At 43.0% G+C, this 21,688-nt stretch overlaps 2 protein-coding genes across 21 annotated transcripts in view; one reads left to right on the top strand and one right to left on the bottom strand.

Moving 5' to 3' along the window:
* ank2a (ankyrin 2a, neuronal) overlaps positions 1–14,654 on the top strand; it is a 71,405-nt gene extending 56,751 nt beyond the window's left edge. For all 10 annotated transcript variants that reach the window (XM_076030815.1, XM_076030849.1, XM_076030891.1 and 7 more), the window contains 5 exons: positions 10,647–10,730; positions 11,150–11,314; positions 11,422–11,595; positions 11,813–11,904; positions 12,591–14,654. In XM_076030815.1, coding sequence (XP_075886930.1) covers positions 10,647–10,730; positions 11,150–11,314; positions 11,422–11,595; positions 11,813–11,904; positions 12,591–12,798 — 723 coding nt within the window. In that variant the 3' untranslated portion in view covers positions 12,799–14,654. The remainder of the gene's footprint in view (positions 1–10,646; positions 10,731–11,149; positions 11,315–11,421; positions 11,596–11,812; positions 11,905–12,590) is intronic.
* Positions 14,655–16,131: 1,477 nt separating this feature from the next.
* Positions 16,132–21,688, bottom strand: part of camk2d2 (calcium/calmodulin-dependent protein kinase (CaM kinase) II delta 2) — a 33,889-nt gene continuing 28,332 nt past the window's right edge. For all 11 annotated transcript variants that reach the window (XM_076030744.1, XM_076030752.1, XM_076030715.1 and 8 more), the window contains 4 exons: positions 21,634–21,688; positions 21,444–21,538; positions 19,661–19,922; positions 16,132–17,698 (listed from right to left, as the gene is read on the bottom strand). The exon at positions 21,634–21,688 is cut by the window's right edge and continues 21 nt beyond it. In XM_076030744.1, coding sequence (XP_075886859.1) covers positions 19,690–19,922; positions 21,444–21,538; positions 21,634–21,688 — 383 coding nt within the window. In that variant the 3' untranslated portion in view covers positions 16,132–17,698; positions 19,661–19,689. The remainder of the gene's footprint in view (positions 17,699–19,660; positions 19,923–21,443; positions 21,539–21,633) is intronic.

The raw sequence follows: 21,688 nt of genomic DNA, 5'->3' as shown, positions 1-21,688 counted from the left end.
GTCAGTTTTGTCGGACTTTCAACTGGAAAAGTTATTCAGCAGCAGGGCATTGTCCCCAGACTCTGTGTCTTCCGATTTCAATGCTATGTACCTCGCCGACTGGTTGGCTGACTTCAGAGCATCGTCCCCAGAGTCAGTTGCTTCACTTGAGCTGCGCTCTTTGTCTCCTGGAGTAGCATTTGATCAAGTCACTAGCCCGCACTGCAACTATTACTTGCAACTTTCACACAGCAGGCCAGACTCGCCTCTCTCGACGGCGTCAGATGTTGAACATTGCGCCTTTTGTTTGGAGGAGCTGTTTAGCGACGTCAGAGCAGACTCGCCAGACTCTTTCACCACTCCTGCTGTTGCCAGGCCATTGCCTGTGGCCAGTTTTGCAGCGCCAGCGCTTGCGGCTAAAAGACCTATGTCATATGCGGATGTCGTGCGAGGCGTCAGGCACGAGCAACAAGGCCACGACGGCTCGGCCATGGAAGCAGTTTTGCCACCAGAGGGTTGGGCCAGCGAGGCAAGGCCTACATCTCCAGAGTCAGTGGTTTCGCAAGACGATGTTAGGCCCCTTTCTCCCGATTCGCCCGTTCCTCAGTTTAGATATTCCCACGTTGCCTGCGACTTGGAATTGGCCAGAGAGAGGTCCTTCACGCCAGAATCCACGTGTTCTGACTGGGAAACGAATGTCTGGTGTCTTGAAACCTTGTTTCAGCATAGCCCCACTGACGCGTGGGCCAGCGGCTTAAGACCACAGTCTCCAGAATCAGTGGTGTCGCTGGACGAGCTGAGGGCCCTCTCTCCCGATTCCCCTGTTCCTCAGTTTACATGTCCTAGTTTTGCTCATGCCCTGGAATTGCAAACTCAGAGGTCCTCCACACCCCAATCAACATGTTCTGACTGGGAAGGTCATGATTTGTGTCTGGAAACCTTATTTGACGAGACCAGAGCAGATTCTCCGCAGTCAGTTTTGTCGGACTTTCAACTGGAAAAGTTATTCAGCAGCAGGGCATTGTCCCCAGACTCTGTGTCTTCCGATTTCAATGCTATGTACCTCGCCGACTGGTTGGCTGACTTCAGAGCATCGTCCCCAGAGTCAGTTGCTTCACTTGAGCTGCGCTCTTTGTCTCCTGGAGTAGCATTTGATCAAGTCACTAGCCCGCACTGCAACTATTACTTGCAGCTCTCACACAGCAGGCCAGACTCACCTCTCTCGACGGCGTCAGATGTTGAACATTGCGCCTTTTGTTTGGAGGAGCTGTTTAGCGACGTCAGAGCAGACTCGCCAGACTCTTTCACCACTCCTGCTGTTGCCAGGCCATTGCCTGTGGCCAGTTTTGCAGCGCCAGCGCTTGCGGCTACAATACCTCTGTCATATGCGGATGTCGTGCGAGGCGTCATGCACCAGCAACAAGGCCACGATGGCTCGGCCATGGAATCAGTTTTGCCACCAGAGGGCTGGGCCAGCAAGGCAAGGCCTACATCTCCAGAGTCAGTGGTTTCGCAAGACGATGTTAGGCCCCTTTCTCCCGATTCGCCTGTTCCTCAGTTTAGATATTCCCACGTTGCCTGCGACTTGGAATTGGCCAGAGAGAGGTCCTTCACGCCAGAATCCACGTGTTCTGACTGGGAAACGAATGTCTGGTGTCTTGAAACCTTGTTTCAGCATAGCCCCACTGACGCGTGGCCCAGCGGTTTAAGACCACAGTCTCCAGAATCAGTGGTGTCGCTGGACGAGCTGAGGGCCCTCTCTCCCGATTCCCCTGTTCCTCAGTTTACATGTCCTAGTTTTGCTCATGCCCTGGAATTGCAAACTCAGAGGTCCTCCACACCCCAATCAACATGTTCTGACTGGGAAGGTCATGATTTGTGTCTGGAAACCTTATTTGACGAGACCAGAGCAGATTCTCCGCAGTCAGTTTTGTCGGACTTTCAACTGGAAAAGTTATTCAGCAGCAGGGCATTGTCCCCAGACTCTGTGTCTTCCGATTTCAATGCTATGTACCTCGCCGACTGGTTGGCTGACTTCAGAGCATCGTCCCCAGAGTCAGTTGCTTCGCTTGAGCTGCGCTCTTTGTCTCCTGGAGTAGCATTTGATCAAGTCACTAGCCCGCACTGCAACTATTACTTGCAACTTTCACACAGCAGGCCAGACTCGCCTCTCTCGACGGCGTCAGATGTTGAACATTGCGCCTTTTGTTTGGAGGAGCTGTTTAGCGACGTCAGAGCAGACTCGCCAGACTCTTTCACCACTCCTGCTGTTGCCAGGCCATTGCCTGTGGCCAGTTTTGCAGCGCCAGCGCTTGCGGCTAAAAGACCTATGTCATATGCGGATGTCGTGCGAGGCGTCAGGCACGAGCAACAAGGCCACGACGGCTCGGCCATGGAAGCAGTTTTGCCACCAGAGGGTTGGGCCAGCGAGGCAAGGCCTACATCTCCAGAGTCAGTGGTTTCGCAAGACGATGTTAGGCCCCTTTCTCCCGATTCGCCCGTTCCTCAGTTTAGATATTCCCACGTTGCCTGCGACTTGGAATTGGCCAGAGAGAGGTCCTTCACGCCAGAATCCACGTGTTCTGACTGGGAAACGAATGTCTGGTGTCTTGAAACCTTGTTTCAGCATATCCCCACTGACGCGTGGGCCAGCGGTTTAAGACCACAGTCTCCAGAATCAGTGGTGTCGCTGGACGAGCTGAGGGCCCTCTCTCCCGATTCCCCTGTTCCTCAGTTTACATGTCCTAGTTTTGCTCATGCCCTGGAATTGCAAACTCAGAGGTCCTCCACACCCCAATCAACATGTTCTGACTGGGAAGGTCATGATTTGTGTCTGGAAACCTTATTTGACGAGACCAGAGCAGATTCTCCGCAGTCAGTTTTGTCGGACTTTCAACTGGAAAAGTTATTCAGCAGCAGGGCATTGTCCCCAGACTCTGTGTCTTCCGATTTCAACGCTATGTACCTCGCCGACTGGTTGGCTGACTTCAGAGCATCGTCCCCAGAGTCAGTTGCTTCACTTGATCTGTGCTCTTTGTCTCCTGGAGTAGCATTTGATCAAGTCACTAGCCCGCACTGCAACTATTACTTGCAGCTCTCACACAGCAGGCCAGACTCGCCTCTCTCGACGGCGTCAGATGTTGAACATTGCGCCTTTTGTTTGGAGGAGCTGTTTAGCGACGTCAGAGCAGACTCGCCAGACTCTTTCACCACTCCTGCTGTTGCCAGGCCATTGCCTGTGGCCAGTTTTGCAGCGCCAGCGCTTGCGGCTACAATACCTCTGTCATATGCGGATGTCGTGCGAGGCGTCATGCACGAGCAACAAGGCCACGATGGCTCGGCCATGGAAGCAGTTTTGCCACCAGAGGGCTGGGCCAGCGAGGCAAGGCCTACATCTCCAGAGTCAGTGGTTTCGCAAGACGATGTTAGGCCCCTTTCTCCCGATTCGCCCGTTCCTCAGTTTAGATATTCCCACGTACCCTGCGACTTGGAATTGGCCAGAGAGAGGTCCTTCACGCCAGAATCCACGTGTTCTGACTGGGAAACGAATGTCTGGTGTCTTGAAACCTTGTTTCAGCATAGCCCCACTGACGCGTGGGCCAGCGGCTTAAGACCACAGTCTCCAGAATCAGTGGTGTCGCTGGACGAGCTGAGGGCCCTCTCTCCCGATTCCCCTGTTCCTCAGTTTACATGTCCTAGTTTTGCTCATGCCCTGGAATTGCAAACTCAGAGGTCCTCCACACCCCAATCAACATGTTCTGACTGGGAAGGTCATGATTTGTGTCTGGAAACCTTATTTGACGAGACCAGAGCAGATTCTCCGCAGTCAGTTTTGTCGGACTTTCAACTGGAAAAGTTATTCAGCAGCAGGGCATTGTCCCCAGACTCTGTGTCTTCCGATTTCAATGCTATGTACCTCGCCGACTGGTTGGCTGACTTCAGAGCATCGTCCCCAGAGTCAGTTGCTTCACTTGAGCTGCGCTCTTTGTCTCCTGGAGTAGCATTTGATCAAGTCACTAGCCCGCACTGCAACTATTACTTGCAGCTTTCACACAGCAGGCCAGACTCGCCTCTCTCGACGGCGTCAGATGTTGAACATTGCGCCTTTTGTTTGGAGGAGCTGTTTAGCAACGTCAGAGCAGACTCGCCAGACTCTTTCACCACTCCTGCTGTTGCCAGGCCATTGCCTGTGGCCAGTTTTGCAGCGCCAGCGCTTGCGGCTACAATACCTCTGTCATATGCGGATGTCGTGCAAGGCGTCATGCACGAGAAACAAGGCCACGATGGCTCGGCCATGGAAGCAGTTTTGCCACCAGAGGGCTGGGCCAGCGATGCAAGGCCTACATCTCCAGAGTCAGTGGTTTCGCAAGACGATGTTAGGCCCCTTTCTCCCGATTCGCCCTTTCCTCAGTTTAGATATTCCCACGTTGCCTGCGACTTGGAATTGGCCAGAGAGAGGTCCTTCACGCCAGAATCCACGTGTTCTGACTGGGAAACAAATGTCTGGTGTCTTGAAACCTTGTTTCAGCATAGCCCCACTGACGCGTGGGCCAGCGGCTTAAGACCACAGTCTCCAGAATCAGTGGTGTCGCTGGACGAGCTGAGGGCCCTCTCTCCCGATTCCCCTGTTCCTCAGTTTACATGTCCTAGTTTTGCTCATGCCCTGGAATTGCAAACTCAGAGGTCCTCCACACCCCAATCAACATGTTCTGACTGGGAAGGTCATGATTTGTGTCTGGAAACCTTATTTGACGAGACCAGAGCAGATTCTCCGCAGTCAGTTTTGTCGGACTTTCAACTGGAAAAGTTATTCAGCAGCAGGGCATTGTCCCCAGACTCTGTGTCTTCCGATTTCAACGCTATGTACCTCGCCGACTGGTTGGCTGACTTCAGAGCATCGTCCCCAGAGTCAGTTGCTTCACTTGAGCTGCGCTCTTTGTCTCCTGGAGTAGCATTTGATCAAGTCACTAGCCCGCACTGCAACTATTACTTGCAGCTTTCACACAGCAGGCCAGACTCACCTCTCTCAACGGCGTCAGATGTTGAACATTGCGCCTTTTGTTTGGAGGAGCTGTTTAGCAACGTCAGAGCAGACTCGCCAGACTCTTTCACCACTCCTGCATTTGCCAGGCCATTGCCTGTGGCCAGTTTTGCACTGCCATCGCTTGCGGCTGAAAGACCTCTGTCATATGCGGATGTCGTGCGAGGCGTCAGGCACGAGAAACAAGGCCACGACGGCTCGGCCATGGAAGCAGTTTTGCCACCAGAGGGCTGGGCCAGCGAGGCAAGGCCTACATCTCCAGAGTCAGTGGTTTCGCAAGACGACGTTAGGCCCCTTTCTCCCGATTCGCCCGTTCCTCAGTTTAGATATTCCCACGTTGCCTGCGACTTGGAATTGGCCAGAGAGAGGTCCTTCACGCCAGAATCCACGTGTTCTGACTGGGAAACGAATGTCTGGTGGCTTGAAACCTTGTTTCAGCATAGCCCCACTGACGCGTGGGCCAGCGGCTTAAGACCACAGTCTCCAGAATCAGTGGTGTCGCTGGACGAGCTGAGGGCCCTCTCTCCCGATTCCCCTGTTCCTCAGTTTACATGTCCTAGTTTTGCTCACGCCCTGGAATTGCAAACTCAGAGGTCCTCCACACCCCAATCAACATGTTCTGACTGGGAAGGTCATGATTTGTGTCTGGAAACCTTATTTGACGAGACCAGAGCAGATTCCCCGCAGTCAGTTCCGTTTGATTTTCATAATCCTAATATTACCACCTCAGATTCCTCTTCTTCAATCGTAAATAATATTATCCAGAACCAGGATTGTCTTGTTTTACCAAATAGTTTTTCTTCCTTTTCAACGACATTTAATCAAAATTTTGACAGTCCTATCAATTGCCTCTCTAGACATTTAATCTCTAATTTGTATGATCCAATGTGTAAAAGTTGCACACTTTTCCCAACTCCTACATTACGTGATATTGCTTCTGAACCTGGAGATTCTTCTTTGGCTTCTAACTCACTTGATGAATTTAACTCTTGTTTGTTTCCACCATCTTCTTCCTCTTTCTGTGGACCTGTTTCATCTGCTTGTCAAAGTGATCCTCAACCCTCAAGATTTGAAACCCCCAAATCACAGTTTTCAGGCCTTTTCGAGCTGAAACCTGGAAATCTATTTAATGGGAGCCCGCTACATTCAAATACTGGACTTTCATCTCCATTGGTCTTCGACACAGATGATTCATGCTCCTCAAATTCAGCCATTTTTTTGACAAACCAAGACCCAGCTTCTCCTAAATCATTTGGCATTCTTGATAACCTCACTGGTCTTCTTTCTGATTCTGAAATCCCTCCATTTATCAGTCAACCTCACAATCAATTACATTTTTCAGACTTGACAGCGCTGAAAACAGTCAGCATAGATCCATGTGTCAAGAATGACACCAGTCCAGATTCCCCAGAATCCATTGAATTTGATCATGAATTTGTTGAGTCCTACAGTACAATTTCATCTGATGATGATGAGAGTACACAGTCTTTCCTTGATTCCTGGCAGTCAGAATTACAACTATCTACTCTTCATTGTCATGATTTAGTTGGGGATTCAGTTGAAGATAAAAAAAAGTTGTCTCCTTGCCAAAGCCCCCACAATGAGACTCGCAATGTAGACAGCAAACACTTACATAAACAAAAGTCCAAAAGATTAATTGCACATATAAGTGATCCATTCTTTGAAGGAAATAATGTCCATGAAGTCCATTCTGTTGAAAGACCAGTCACTAAATCATGTGACAGAACTTGCAATGAGAAACAAATGATTGATCTTCCAGTCAGCAAGGTAGAGACAGATAACGTAGCTACAGGATGCCATTTAGAAAGTACCATATCTGGTTCTGTATCATCACAAACTCACCCTCCATTACATGACATGCCATTGACTAATACGGAGCCTAATATAGCACCAAGTGAAAGAGTTGAGAAGGGACCAGATGCTCCCTGTTTTGACACAAACAACCCGTCATCAGATCAAATCAAAAACGTTTAAGGGAGACAGTACAACGGTAGATAGTTTTTCTGTTTGGATTTTTTTTTGTTTGTTTGTTTGTGTTAGTTGAGTCACATGTCATTGTTGAACAATTTTTTGATGTCATGCTGTCTGGCTGAATTAAGCTTTTTCTGGGGGTTGGAAGTCTGAATTCAAGCAAAGAGATGATGAGTGACGACCACCTTTCATGAACATAAATTGACTGCTCCCGAAAAACACATTCTCAAGATTCCTTTTTCAAGAACATGAAAAGAAAACCCTTAATGAGGACAAGAGTAAAGGTTCGTCGTTGTCGGTAAGAGAGCACCAGCTCTTACTGTGCAGTGAATGCCTTGTTGCCCACAATTATAACATTTGTAGCCGTTCACTGCTCGAGAATGAAAGAAGATATTTTTAAACTAATCTCACAGACGCTACACTTGCTTTGGCATGAATGACAAAGTAGTGCAAGAGAAAGATCTTAAAGTGAGATCAGCTCTGGCTGCCTTAGTAATATGAGCTTATTGCTGGTATGGAATGTCTTTATGTACATATATAGAGAGCTAACCAATGAACCCTAACGTTATCAAGCTGCCTGATTGTCTTGTTGAAGGCAAATGAGTTCATTGCCATCATTATATCTTACCTAAGTGTGTTACATTTGTGTTTTTAAGGTTTTAGGTAAGAGTTAGACTTGCTGAAATCTAAACCAACCAAGTACTTGCTCACAGTATGAGGCGATCACTGCCTGTTTTTCTATTGTTAGACTAACCATTCTTGCCCTTGATTTACAATATTATTGGGCACCCTTGAAACCCTTGAAACACCCTTAAAACAGACAGTTAAAGTTTGACTGTGGCAAATACTGTAAAGAGGTGGGTTTAGTGTTGTCATGGTGTGTTCAGTGCTTCCCCCTGAAATCCTTTATTTCCTTTATCAGCCAGTCACATTGGCCTGTCTGTCTGTTTGCCGCTCTGTCATTCTTTATGTCAGTTATAAACAAGTCATATTTATACATTTTTCCACCTCATTGTATCATCTCTCACAGGTGTCAACAGCAACTTCCAAGACAGACCTTACAGAGATATCCCAAAATTCATCCCAGTGTCAGGTCTTTTCAATTGAAGCACATGATTTCGACGCACTTTCTACTGACAGATCAGAATTATTGGTTATAGAGCATCGTGACTCTTGTCAAAAAGACACTGACGTCACATTGATCAAGCAAAACAGCCTTCCAGAAGAGCAATGCAAACAACTGTCATTCTACAAAAAGGAAGATTGTGATTCAGAAGATTTAACCTCAGTTACTCAAGAGTCAGAGTCTCATATCTGTCAAGATAAGCTAGATGACCAAAACATCCTCTCCCCAGAGTCCACCTCTACTTCCCCATTGGAAGGAATGGAACCTTTGTTTGGATCAAAAACGTTTGACCAAGATGATAGTCCAGAATTTAGTAGTGAAAGTTTTGGAGACAATCAAATTAGCAGATTTGAAAGTACTGAGTATGAAATAGCCATACCTGGTTCAGGAAAGACCCCAGAGGCAGATCTTTCATCCATCCTTGATAGTGGTAAAGAAAGTCCTTCAATCCCAACTGTGCCTCTTACATATCCAGAACTTGCTCAAGCATTTTGTGAAGTTAAGGAACCATCACTGAATGCAATGTTTCCCTCAGACGTTCAGTCTGACATTAACAATGCAAATAGTCTTGAGCCATTTGCCCCAGTATCAATCATTGAACTTAAAACCAACATTGAATTCGAAACACCTGAGGAACATTTCACTGGCCTTCCCGAAGGGTCTACAACTGACCCTCAACTTGACAACGAAGAATTTGAAGATGAATTGTTTACTTCAGCCAATGGTGTGAATGAGAACATGTCACCAAGCTATTCTGAAAATTTTACAGAGGTGTCTTCATTTCAGACCACTCAGTTTGAAGATGTTTCTTCTCTTTCTGATGTGACTCCAGAAACAGTCACAGATGCAAGACATTTTAGCTTTGAGGAGTTAATGCCAAAGCTCTCATCAGAGCACAATGAGTCATACTCAGATAATGAAAGGCCAAAGTCTAATGGAGAGGATTCAGAAGATTATCTGAATGTGAGCCCTGGGTCCTTTGCATCTACAGTTATACCAAAAAGAGAGATGACTTTATCAACCTCTGAAGAGGAATGCTGCATCCCATCTCAGTATGCAGAAACTGGATTTACCACTACCATCTCAAGCTACATTCCCCCTAAATATATAAAGGTTGTGCATAGCGGTGTTGAAAGCCCAGTTGCTGAATGCTCCGACCCAGAACCTTACTTTGATTGCAAACAGGCAGAATCAGATTTCTCAGACACTGAGCCACATGAATCTGATCCAAAAGTGAATTGTGGTGGATCTGTGCCCCTTAGTCAAATTAGCAATCCCATAGTACATGAGAAGATAAATCAGAGAGTCCTGCTGTCCTCCGGAAGTGAAGATTTTGAGGATGCCTATGTTGTCCATGAGCCCCTTTATAATGTAGATGAGGAGGAGGAAGAGTTATTACACCACACAGAAACATCGGAGGATGAATTTACCTTGTGTGAGGCTTCCCAACCACCTGCCCTCTGTTCCAAGTCTGATGATACTGATAAATATTTAACAAGGGTAAGATGAGCTTCGGCAGACCCCCACAGCCTGCAAGCTTTTGTCAGAGCTGAGCTTAACCAGTGTGCTTCACAAGGGAATGACTGCTAACCCACCACATGGATTTCATTTTTTTTTTTTTTAAAGAAACCCTCCCTATTTTTGTTTAAGTTTCCGACTAAAACATTGCAGACTCAGCATGTCTTTTTGCTTCCTTTAACAAGCTGTCTCACTGAAACAATAATACATCTTTTTATCAGTTAACTGATACCAACTTTAAACGTTCAAAAGCATGTTATTTTTTGCACACATTTTCCAATAACAGGCTGTTATTTTGTATTTTCCACTGTATGATGTAGTAATACTCAAGTCAAAGTAGAGTGCTTGCCATTGGTGGAAAGTGCACCATATCACTCTGTTCATCGCTTGCTTTGCTGCAGAGAGCAATTCCATACTTTGTTTAATCTTGAGTTTTGGGTTTGTGTTGCTTGGTCAGGAGATCAACGCAGAGCTTGGATCAATGTCAGAAAGTTCAGATGATGGGTTTTTGACCACAAGAATAGTGAGAAGGAGAGTTATCGTTCAGGTACTGGATTTGACATGAGTGATGGTGTTTTAGCAGAGCATGAAGAGTGTGACATTCAGAGTTCAACCTTAACCCGGGTGAATCTACTGTATACTGTCTTCTTGAACATCTAACAACATTTTAACTCGTCCGTGTAGATTAAAAAATAGCTTCAAGTTCTTAAAGCATTTGATGTTCAATTAAGTTTTTGTAAGAAATTCTTGCTTATATTTGCAAAAATGGCTTAAAAACTCCTCTTTGGGTTTGGTCTGTATTTTTCCCTGAGAATGCAAGTTTGTTTTATCCACCCACAATCTCTGTTCTATGAGCTGAAGTAAATTGTGTGTACTTTAATTTTATCTAACATTACTTTACGCTGTTTTGCTGTGGAAACTAAACATGCAAGCCTTCTAAGAGGCCAAGACCCTATCCTGATTATTTTTTTCATCTGGTTTTCTTTATAGGGTGATGAGATGGCTGAATTACCCTCCAAGTCAGTGACAGAAGAGAAGTACAAGGATGAAAATGGACATATTGTGGTCAAAAAGGTATAAGTCACAATACTATAAAATTAATTATGCTAAGTAAGAATATGACTTTTTGCCTTAGACTAAAAATTTTCATTTTGTCTTCACTGATAGATGCTCATATTTTCTTTTGTTCAGACAAGTCAGATCAGACAAGACTGCTTGACAGTTTCCACTGTGACTCCAGTCTTCCTTAGAAGCGTCATCCAACGTGGCGCGGGCGACTCGACTCGTCCTAACTTACTTGTCTGAACAAAAGAAAATACAAGTAACCTTTTTGCATGTTTACATGGCAGAATTATGACTTCATTCACAGCTACACTTCTAAGCAAGAAGGTGTTAGCAAAGAAAATTTATGCCCCTCTGTGTTGTTGGTCACTTGCGTCCCCTTTGCCACATACGTGATCAATCAACATCCTGTTTACTTGTACCTACCTCAGGTCACTCGTAAAATTATCCGCAAGTGTATCTCTGAAGAGGGTGTGGAGCATGAGCTGGCGTCATCGGAGGGAGATCCTCAGGGGACCATCAGTATGACAGAGGGAGATGGATACTCCAAAGTGGTGAAGAGGACAGTAATAAAGAGTGAAGGCGACCACTCCGAGGTGTGTGCTGTGTACCACGTTTGTGTTCTTAGAATGCCGATATTTCTGCTTGTGGCATTATATCAACTACAGTTCTCAGCAAAGCACTGATTTTATTATCTGAATAGGTGGCATTTGCCGAAGTTGAGGGGTTCTTGGAATCCAGTCAAGAGGGAACTGAAGGTTGTAAGGTTAATCAAGTGGAAAAGTCAACAGTGGTCAAGGGGAAAAGGACGATGACACACCAGGGTGATCCATCTCTATCAACTGATCTGCCCTCAGCCCAAGATGACTTCAAACAGGTTTGTTGCTAAGCCCCTCTACCTAAGCTGGACATGCTGTGTAGGGCCACATGTATGTGTAATCATCTTTTTTTTTTTTTTTTCAAATGAATTTTGAGAAAAAACATTTTTCAATTGCAAAAATAATTATACTGATTATAATAATTAGATAATTAGACAATAATGCGAGGAAAGGTATCAGTTCTAGGATGTTGATTTCTTCTTTTTGTGCTACCAGGCTCTAAGTTACTTAAGTGGTTCTAGCAGAAAAGAGCTCCCGCTTGTGGTAGAAAGAGAGACTATAAAAGAAGATGGAACAGTGGTCAGGAGGTGTGTGAGTGCTGGAAGACACAGTGTGACTCCCTGTGTGTTGTGCAATAACAGTTCCACACTGTGGGTTAGTCAATAACACATGGGTTGTCCAATAATATGCTAATGCTTGCTGTGCATCATTTAATCCAATATATAGTTTTTAATTACCTTTCTTGTCCATTTTTTGTTGAAGATACTTTGATGTGTAGTTTGTAGAGCACCTGTCACTAAAGACGATCCTTATTTGGCAAATCACAACATTGCAACCACTTGCCTGAATTAATAAAAGTCCGTTTAAATAAAAACCATGACCATGAGGCCAGGTAACGTGTGTGTGTGTGTGTGTGTGTGTGTGTGTGTGTGTGTGTGTGTGTGTGTGTGTGTGTGTGTGTGTGTGTGTGTGTGTTGGACTGAATTTTAGATAATAATGTGGCCTTTAATGCATGACTGATTAAAACCATTCATTTAATTTAGCAACTTCTACTGTTATTCTAAACAAGAGCAGAGCAACAGAGATTTTCAAGATGACACTCAGATTCAAATCAGTTAAATTTCAGTTAAAATGCATTTCCATTAAATATTGGATTTACAAGGCATGCCTTGATTGCTGCAACTGTGTGCTGTGTATCTCTCCCATTACTATGTTCAACTACTTCTTCTAGTTTAATCTTTCTTTCTCTTTCTTGTCCCCACTCAATTTGCAGGGCTCGCATGCTTAAAGGACAAACCCTCAGACGAACAGTGGTGAAGGTAGCTGGGCGACGTAAACAGGTATTCACAGAGCAGATGGAAAAGCCCCGAAAAGTGCCCAAATCATGTGATCTCCAGCAGCATCTCCACCAGCTCTTTCACCGCTACTGTGACGAGAAAGAAGAGGACAATGACGGGGATGAAGAAGAGGAGGACGAGTAGAAGACTAAGACTCTCCCCAACTCCCGGTCTCAGCCTATGCTAAAGTCCCACGTAATCCTATGCATTAGTCTCATGCAATCCCAGTGTGCACCGCGGCACCTCAAAGCTACCACAGTCTTCCTACTCAAGTCCTGGAAGATGAACTTTTGTTTACAATTTGGAGTTTTCTTCCCTGCCTTGTAATCACGCTTTAATGTGTTTTCTTTTCATGTTCACATTCTGTTTTGCCATTCTGTGACCAAAGACAGTTTTCTGTTATGTATTTGATTTATTTAGAGTGTTTGTGTGTACTTGTCTGATTTTTTTGTTTTTTGTTTTTTGTCTTGACACTGTGGTAGAAGCAACAAAAAAGAGAACAAAGCCGGAGGAGCACTACGTATTTAAACGTAACTCATATACTTCCTGAAGATTAAGAACACCTTACCTTCAAACTGCTGGTTCTGGTTTCTGGCACATGCTTGGACTGAGTGACATTTTCTCACACTGCGCTGCCTCTCACAGTTTCGCACATACAGCTTACGTGACAACGGTCCCACTCGCTGTACTAGCCTATCTATTTCTTTTGATTCAGGTGGTCAAGATGTCACACACAGAGAAAAACAGACTGTATCAACACTAATTTCAACTGCTGCTGCCGTGCTGTGTAGGATATGTGTAATCTGTCTTCAAGAAATATATATTATCTATTATATAGACATTACTGACATCAGTAGCCTAGAAATGCATTATCACTCATGTGAGCCAGAACAGGCATGACTAATCAACACTTGTCATAATGATCCCAGCTTGGATTGCTTTGTAGTTCTAGTTCTTGCCCGTCTGCTTCTCTTCCCCCTGTGTGTATCCTCTCTGTCTGACTGTGTTATGTTCTGTATTCTTTTTCTCCCTTATTTGTCTCATGTAAATGGTGAATGTGAATGAGGTTGCACTGTAGCTAGAGTTTGAATGTTCATGCATATGTTAGCCATACTCTCAACTCATTTGAACATAGTTCTGTCGGAATTTGAAGTTTGGTCAAAGAAGAGTTGATTTTATTCTATCTTAATTTAGAGTTTAGTCTTACGGAGAAATGTATTCAATCTTGGTTTGAATGTTAGCGAGAACTGGCTATTTCTAAGGAGGTTCCTTGGAAATGGGCCACGAGTGAAGAACACCACTGAGAGACATTTTGTCTCATATGATGTTTGTGGTTTTGACGATCAGGTGTTTCAACTTTGTTTTAGTGTTTTAAAAAAATATCTTAGTTCATCTTTGGAACTGTGTGGACCAGGTGTTGATGTGACTGTGTGGTGTGTGCATGTGTGAGTGAATGATTCAGTGCTATGAAATAATATGTGCTCATTTTTGTCTGTAAAAGAAGAGAAAAAAATAATACTTTTACGCAAACTGCATTTGCACTCCTGAATGTCAGGAGGAACACCTCCATGCTACTCGTTCACACGTTAAGAGAGGGAGAGATTTCCTCTGCCATATAGTGAGTCTCATTTGGCTGGACAGCAAGAGATTGTTAATAGCAGGTGTGCAAGATAAGACAGACTGAGAGCTCATACATACCATTATTCACTTTCCTGAGCATTGCTCAGTATATATCAGCAACACATATTGTATTTATTTCACTATCACTGTTTATTTTGCGATTTAGAAAATGTAAAATGCAAATTAGTGGAAGTTCACTGTGACAAGTATGCTTTTAATTGGACGAATCAGCATCCCTTTTCTGTGATGATGAGTTATATACATAAACAGTATATATCTAAATATCTATTAGGGCATGCGTTACTGTATCAAAACTCAAAACAACAAAAAATGGCTGCAGTGTGTCTATGGCTGATAGAGAATAAAAATCTACAAATGTGTGCATCGTTGTACTTGTGTTTTGTGCAGCAGCTGTTCACAAAGTAACTCAATACGAGTAACTCGTGACGTGTGAGTTGCAACCCAAGCCAGTTCAAAGGGCCACAGAGGCTTCAAAAGAGACAGATGTGTTTTTCAATCAATCAATCAATCAATCAACCTTCATTTGTACAGCACTAAATCACAATCGGAGAAAAAAACATCATAGCCAAATATGACCAGTTCACCAGGATCCCGACTCTCCTTTATTGTCTTTTTTTAAGTTCAGCACTTTAATGTACAAATTTCACATTTTATTTACTACCTCTTATTTTGAAATGCACCCCTACTTTTATTTAGTAAATGGGAGAACATGATACATATCAACAGTCAATCATAAATTTTCAGTTTCTATGTTCACTGATCACAAAAATGTCAAATAGGTTTTAAATTGTGCTGGATTCATTTGATTTGACTGAGGTACTGATCACATGCAGATGTGAATACATCAAAGATATTTCACACTATGTAGTAGTTCGAGGTGGACATCCGCTTCAAGAAATTCTTTCGAAGTGGACCACTATAAATTTCATTTGACTATCTTTCCTTCAGCCTTTTAAGGGCGGGTGTGTTGGCTGTTTTGGCTGCCAACACTCTCTTTGGCTGCCTCGATTTCCTGTGATTAGCTCCCGGTGTGTACTGGCAAGCCATGGCCACAGCTCTGTCTCCTCTTCAGTCTGCTGCAGGTCCAGCTCAGAATGAACTGCTGCGACTGAGCCCTTGAGTTATCTAGTTTTAGTTTTCAGCTGGATTGCAATAGATCTTCATATACCTTCACTTGTTTATGTGGGACTCGTTGCGTTGCACCACACTGATCATATAAATGCTGTCACAAACTGACTGGCTGTCACCAACCAATTAGCTTGACAGTCTGCCCTCAAGTGTCGTAATTGCCAATTCCTCTCGGTTTTGATCCTCATGAATAGAATGGACATTTAGTAGAAGGCATGCAGTCTTTCGTGGCCTTTTTTATTGGGGTTTTGTTTTTCTTATTATTAGAGTCTAAGTCATGTCTCATTAATTTAAGTCACTCATGTTGTGCACTTCCTGATTTGTTTTACTTTCATGTATTAAAGTCTGTCGGGTTTCATGTCATTTCCACATTTAGTTTCATGATGTCTTGTCTTCACTTCCTGTTTTAACTTGAACTAACCTCTTGTTTCAGACCCTGACTTCCTTCCTGTGAATAATTTGTTTTTCACCTGCATCTTGTTGTCTAGCATCCTGCCCCTGATTGGCCACACGTGTGTTCCCCTACCTGCATGTATAAATAGTAATTTCTCCCTTTGTCTGCTGTCAGGTCATTTCAAGTGTGTTTGCCTAGTCATATAGTCATGGAGGGGCGGGGATAAAAATGATTGCATCATTCATGATTTCTGCTTTTGGGTCCTGCTGCTTACCAAGATGTGACAAAATCAAATGAAAACTCAGCCAATATAACACCTTTCAATCATTTTATTAACTTCTTAAACATGTTAAGCTGTCCGTTGCCGTGCTGGCAACAGGTACACGCCATATAAGGAGTGCTGCATTGCATTGACATCATATGTTTCATTAAAAGAAATGTTTAATCATATTTTTCCCTAAAAAAAAAAAAAAAAAGAGAGAACAACCAATCGAAAAGAGCAAACATAAAGGATGGTAAAGACACTGGCATCATCCTGCAGTGGTAAGGAGACTGACCACTGGCTGGTAGAAGAGCAGATGATCTTGGAAGACATCCCAACATTTCCTTCAGCCCAACTTAACGTGTGATCCCATCATTCTTGTCAAAATTCTCTGATGCTTCCAAACTGAGCGAGTCTCCCATACGATTAAGACCTAAACCAAGCTGAAGGGAGAGAGTGCCTGGGCGTCGTCGCATCATCTCCACCTTCTGGGGGCAACTGGGACTCGACACATTGAAAATGACGGGGGGGGAAACGACAACAGAAATCCCACATACAGCCATACAGTACTAGTACAAACATTATGAAAAAATGGACTCGTTCTACTCTCATCTTTATACAAAATTGAAGGGGTGCTTCAGCAACCAGGAGTGCTTTTTTTCCACCGCTGGGTGTGATGTTTTGTATTTACGCTGGATGTTAAACATGTCTGTTTTATTGTTTTTACACCAGTTCTGTGATACAGGCGGACATTAGAAACATTTGGAACGGGACTGATGCACTACGTTAACAAATGCAAACAAGTCAGTGATTCACAAATCAATCAGAAGATATAGTTTCATATGATCTTACAATAACCCCCCCATGCACTACACAATAGTCTTGAATTTTCATATATTACATATATGCTACATTCTCGTATTTCTTATTTAACTGATATAAAGGCAAACATTTGAATGCAAAGTGGAAGCTGCTCTGCTTTTCTTTACATTAAAATTAGTATTATAGATTGAAATCGGACGATTGAAACAGTGTGACTTAGCTCATAGCAAACATAAAAGGCAGCTCATAAACTGGATTTTACGTGAACTCTTAATTCCTCTGATAGCAAGAATATTTATTTCAATGTTTGTTTTTAATCAACAACCACAATGTATATACATCACCAGAACTAAAAGCAAGCTCAAGTTTTAACATTCTGATCTTTCAAATGTTTTTGTATTGCACACACATAAACACACATAAAAATACAGAACTAATCTTTTGGGATAGGTTATAGTAATAGATTTTTTTTTTTAAAACGTCTCTATTTTATATTTAAAATGCATACCAAAACATCTTAAAAACCAAAGAAACAAAAAAATGTTGTCAATATGCTCGATCCACACTGTCCAAATACTGTGCGCAGCCACCTGGAAGTGGTTTCAAATGATGTCCATTAATAAAATGTTTTAACAGTAAAATGTGTAAATACTTGAGTCCTGTGCGATGACATTTCCATATAGAAGGGTCAAACGTTGGAACAGTCATGGGTTGGCTAGATGACTGTCCTACTAAACTGTAAATGGGATTTTTTTTTTTTTTTTTTCATATTGGACCACACGTTGATATTCCAGAAGCTGTAGAAAAAACACAAAGAGTTGGTAAGTCAGCATCAACTTATGTATGACAGCAAAATGATCCCGTGTGCATAAAGAATCATCAGGTTGACATTTTTCCCAAAAGATACAAAGACACGCACCACAAAGACAGCAGTGGGAAAGTAAAAATAATTATAGTCGTTGCAGTAGGAAAAGTACATTGGGTAATTAGTAACAATGATTAATACTAGGAACAAGTCGGCCACATGAATTTTTAAAAAACACACCTCGGTTCCACCTATACTGGTTTTCCCAGATCACCTCACTCAAACAATGGGCTGCAAAGGTTGGACTTCAATGACGTTCTCCCTGAGCATACAAGCAAATGATGCTTCTCCCACTTGATTCATATGTGCAGGGGAATCCCCTATGAGAGCTCCTTTCTTAACAAGGCGCTGCAATTAAGGTGACAGATTACACCTAAAAGTGAACTTTTCCAGTCGGGCAACTTCTGGGCCCCAGCATTTTGCATGCTCCACCTTTTGTGGTTGCATGGTCAAACCCTTGGGTGCACAAGCTATTGTCCAATAATAGGTTTGCAACAGAAACTAGGCGCAGCTGGTGTGTCAAGTTTCTGATGCACACATGGTAAAGCAACGTGCCTGCTCAGACAAGCTCCCGCTGGCTCAAAGTTGGCCTACAACCTCTCTGGCAAGCCAGCAGAGGTTGTAGGCCAACTTTACACAAAAATTAAGATGCTTAAAAGGCCCTATTTTTTTCAGATTTGTTTTTCTTTTGTAACTATTGTGGAGAAGCCTTACACTTCTAATTATCCATAAGCTCTATTAATCTCCAGGAAACGGTCTCCTGCAAAAAGCCCTCTGCATTAGCCATCTGGGTTTAACTGCTTGTACCAACAGCAGCCACGTTCACATGCTGACGTTTTTCTCATTGTGATTTAAATCTTTCCGAATGAAAATATTTCATGTCAACTGTTTACATGTCACACAATCTATTCCGACAAGGTGTTACATTTGTCGCAGCATTTACTCAGAATGGAAGTTTTACAACCGGGTGACGTGCACAGATTAATAAAAAAAAATCTCCTTTTCTCTTTTTTAGAGTGTAGCTGTGCTGGACTGGAGAAATGTAACTACGTGTTTATGTGCAGACAGTGCATGCACAGAAAGAATGCAAACACACGACATTACGTTTCACTGTTTACGTGATATGTTACTTTTGATCAGTTTGACAAAAGGAAAATTCTATTCCTGAAAATGAATGATATTCCATTCAGAATGGGCCTGTTTATTCTGAATGAGGTGTTTATATGGAGCATTTTTTAATTGGTTTGGTGATATAAACCCATTCTGACTGGAATATTTGGCTCCATGGTAACTCTGTTTCTGTTTGGATCGGCACAAAACCAAAGCGGCCACAAGGTGGTCTCAGAGAGTAGCATGAACAACATGGTGGCTGTATTGTCACTATCACAGAAGAGATGTTATCTCTCTCAAGTCAGTATGACATCAGAAAGGGCTGCTTTCAGAACTGCACATACTTATCATTCACTTTCTGAAAGGCAGAGCAGGTGAAAGCAGCGGTGGATGGGCTTTAATCACTGATGTGCCAGAGACAGGTATTAGAGTGCAGGACAGGGGGACAAAGGAAATTGGTGGATGAGTAAAATTAAAGAAATACATTTAAAATTAAAATCATTTTATGGCACCTTTAGGAAATATCAGCATGTTGTTGTGAGCTCCTTTAACTCACTGCTCCTCCTTCTCTGGTTTGTCCACTTTAATCTCAATGATAAAAAATGTAAATTTATGCTTTCCACTTTTCCCGTCTCCAATTATTTGCAATTATGGCTGTTGGGCGTGGTTTTGATGGCAGGACTGCTGTCTGCTGCATCGCCACAAACGGAGGCGCTAGAATGTACGGATGGAACACTGAATCACACCCTCGCAATCAATTATGACTAACAAGAACAGGCTTCACCTTCAGCTGAGCGTCTCTCTCACCACCCCTTAAGGAGATGGGATGCTGGGCGAGCCGGAGCGGTGGAAGTGGATGTTCTGCCACTTGCCGTCTCGGCGGTGCCACACCCGGGTCTCCTCAGACTGCATGGTGCGGGGCATGCCGCCTCCGTCCATGTACTGAGTGAGTCGGATGTAGGCGATGCAGGCCGCGTTTTCCCCGATGAGGTGCACGTGTGGATTCAAGAGAATGGTGTGCACAGGCTTGTTCCCTTTGGACAGAGCTGCAAGGGAGAGGAAGAAATTTGATGGATGACAGAAAAATAAATATAAGAAATAAAGTAAATAACTATTAAGGGCATAACACTTTGAAGCGAATATATGATGGAACATAATGGTAAGGAGGAAAAATAAGAGGAGCTAAACCTCCAGATGTTGACATTGGACAGTGGACAAGCTTAGGATAAATGAGGTTTCTGGGACATATCTGGTTTATCTGGTCTAATTTTACTGAGGATGTTAAGCCATTTTTAGTCACGACTATTCATTAGTGATTTTTTTCCTTTTTTGCTTTAAGGCAAGTCCATAATCACAGCCATGACCTTATTGTATACCAACAAAAATAATAATCTGATATTGAGGAAAATGAATACTTGCGCAAATATTGAGGAATAAACATGTATGTGATCCATTTCAAAACTGGTGGATTTATTCATACTGTCTTCTCGTATGTTTCCATCTCTCAAATGTGGTAATCTAAATATTTTGTTCAGTTATAATAAAATGGAATTAATATGCATGTTAATTATTCAAATTGCCTTTGATTTTATAGAAACAGGGAGCTTTGACCTCCAGTTGGCTGTCAAATTGGAAAGTACATAGAATCTTACTTCATTAAACTAATACCTATATTTAATGCTTGTTACTACTTCTTTCTGCAGCGCTCTTCTTGTTTTTTTTGTTCTGTCCCCACCTCGTCACCTTTTATAGAGCGCCACACCTGCTCGTCATCGACTCATCCCACCTGTCACCTGCATTTACAACTGCAGCTTCATGGCTCGTTAAGCTTCATGTCTGAGTCTAAAGGAGGAAACTGGACATGCTGTGTAAACTGCTCTTATCACACGGTGTTGTTGTTCTTATAAGTGTGCGTTTTGTAACGCAACACCTCCCCTGCAAACTCACATTTAACCTCTGGCAAGATCAGTATGAAAACTGAGTGTGTTTAAATCCATGCGATCACAATGATGTATTAATTAGTTGTATATTTAGAACCTAATACACAAATGAAAACTCCCTCCTTAAATGATTCAGTACAATAAACAAAACTACAAGTATACATTTTAGCAGCAAAGCCACTATAAAAGCATAAACACCATGACATGGAACAAGGCACTATAAGGCTATGTTTGGTGCAAAACATTCTTGCATAATCTGTCTGATTCTGTTCATGAATATGCAATATTTTGAAAATGTTTTTCTTCCTAATGTGCCATTTACTTCATCAGAGTTAATTCTACTATTTAGTGTTATTGCTTCAGACAAGCATACAGCTCTCAACAAAATCCAGTTGTATATTTCTCAATTGTAAAGGACAGACAATAAAACAGCTGGATTTCAGGGTGACAAATTCATGAAATGTGAGCATAACTCTCATTCAATCTTTAAAGTAAATCTATGAACAAGAATTCACAATCAAAAGGGAGGATGACCAAAGTTAAAAAATGCTGACAATAATAATGGAAATAATAATTCCATGTATCAGTGGAGAAATCTTCCTCTGTCATGCGTATTTTGAAACTTGCCATTTTCAAAGTAGAAGCGATGGAAGTCATGTCCTTCCACCAGGTTGCCAAGGGCTTCAGGCTCAAAGGAGGTGAGACCAGGATCGCAAATCTTACTGTTTGAAAAAACACAGCAGCAGGCATGAAAATGAGGCACTCTATAACATCTATTTAGAGATCACAGTGCAAATGTGTAGGGGAGGAAACCTACGCATAGGCCTCAAAGTCTCCGTTGTTGATGGACTCGATCAGCTGCTCAGTAACTT

The sequence above is a fragment of the Nelusetta ayraudi genome, unplaced genomic scaffold (assembly GCF_046127955.1).
Source record: "Nelusetta ayraudi isolate G7.1 ecotype Tasmania unplaced genomic scaffold, CSIRO-AGI_Nayr_v1 ptg000004l, whole genome shotgun sequence".
In the NCBI taxonomy this organism is placed as follows: domain Eukaryota; kingdom Metazoa; phylum Chordata; class Actinopteri; order Tetraodontiformes; family Monacanthidae; genus Nelusetta; species Nelusetta ayraudi.
This window is presented reverse-complemented; position numbering and strand designations above follow the sequence as displayed.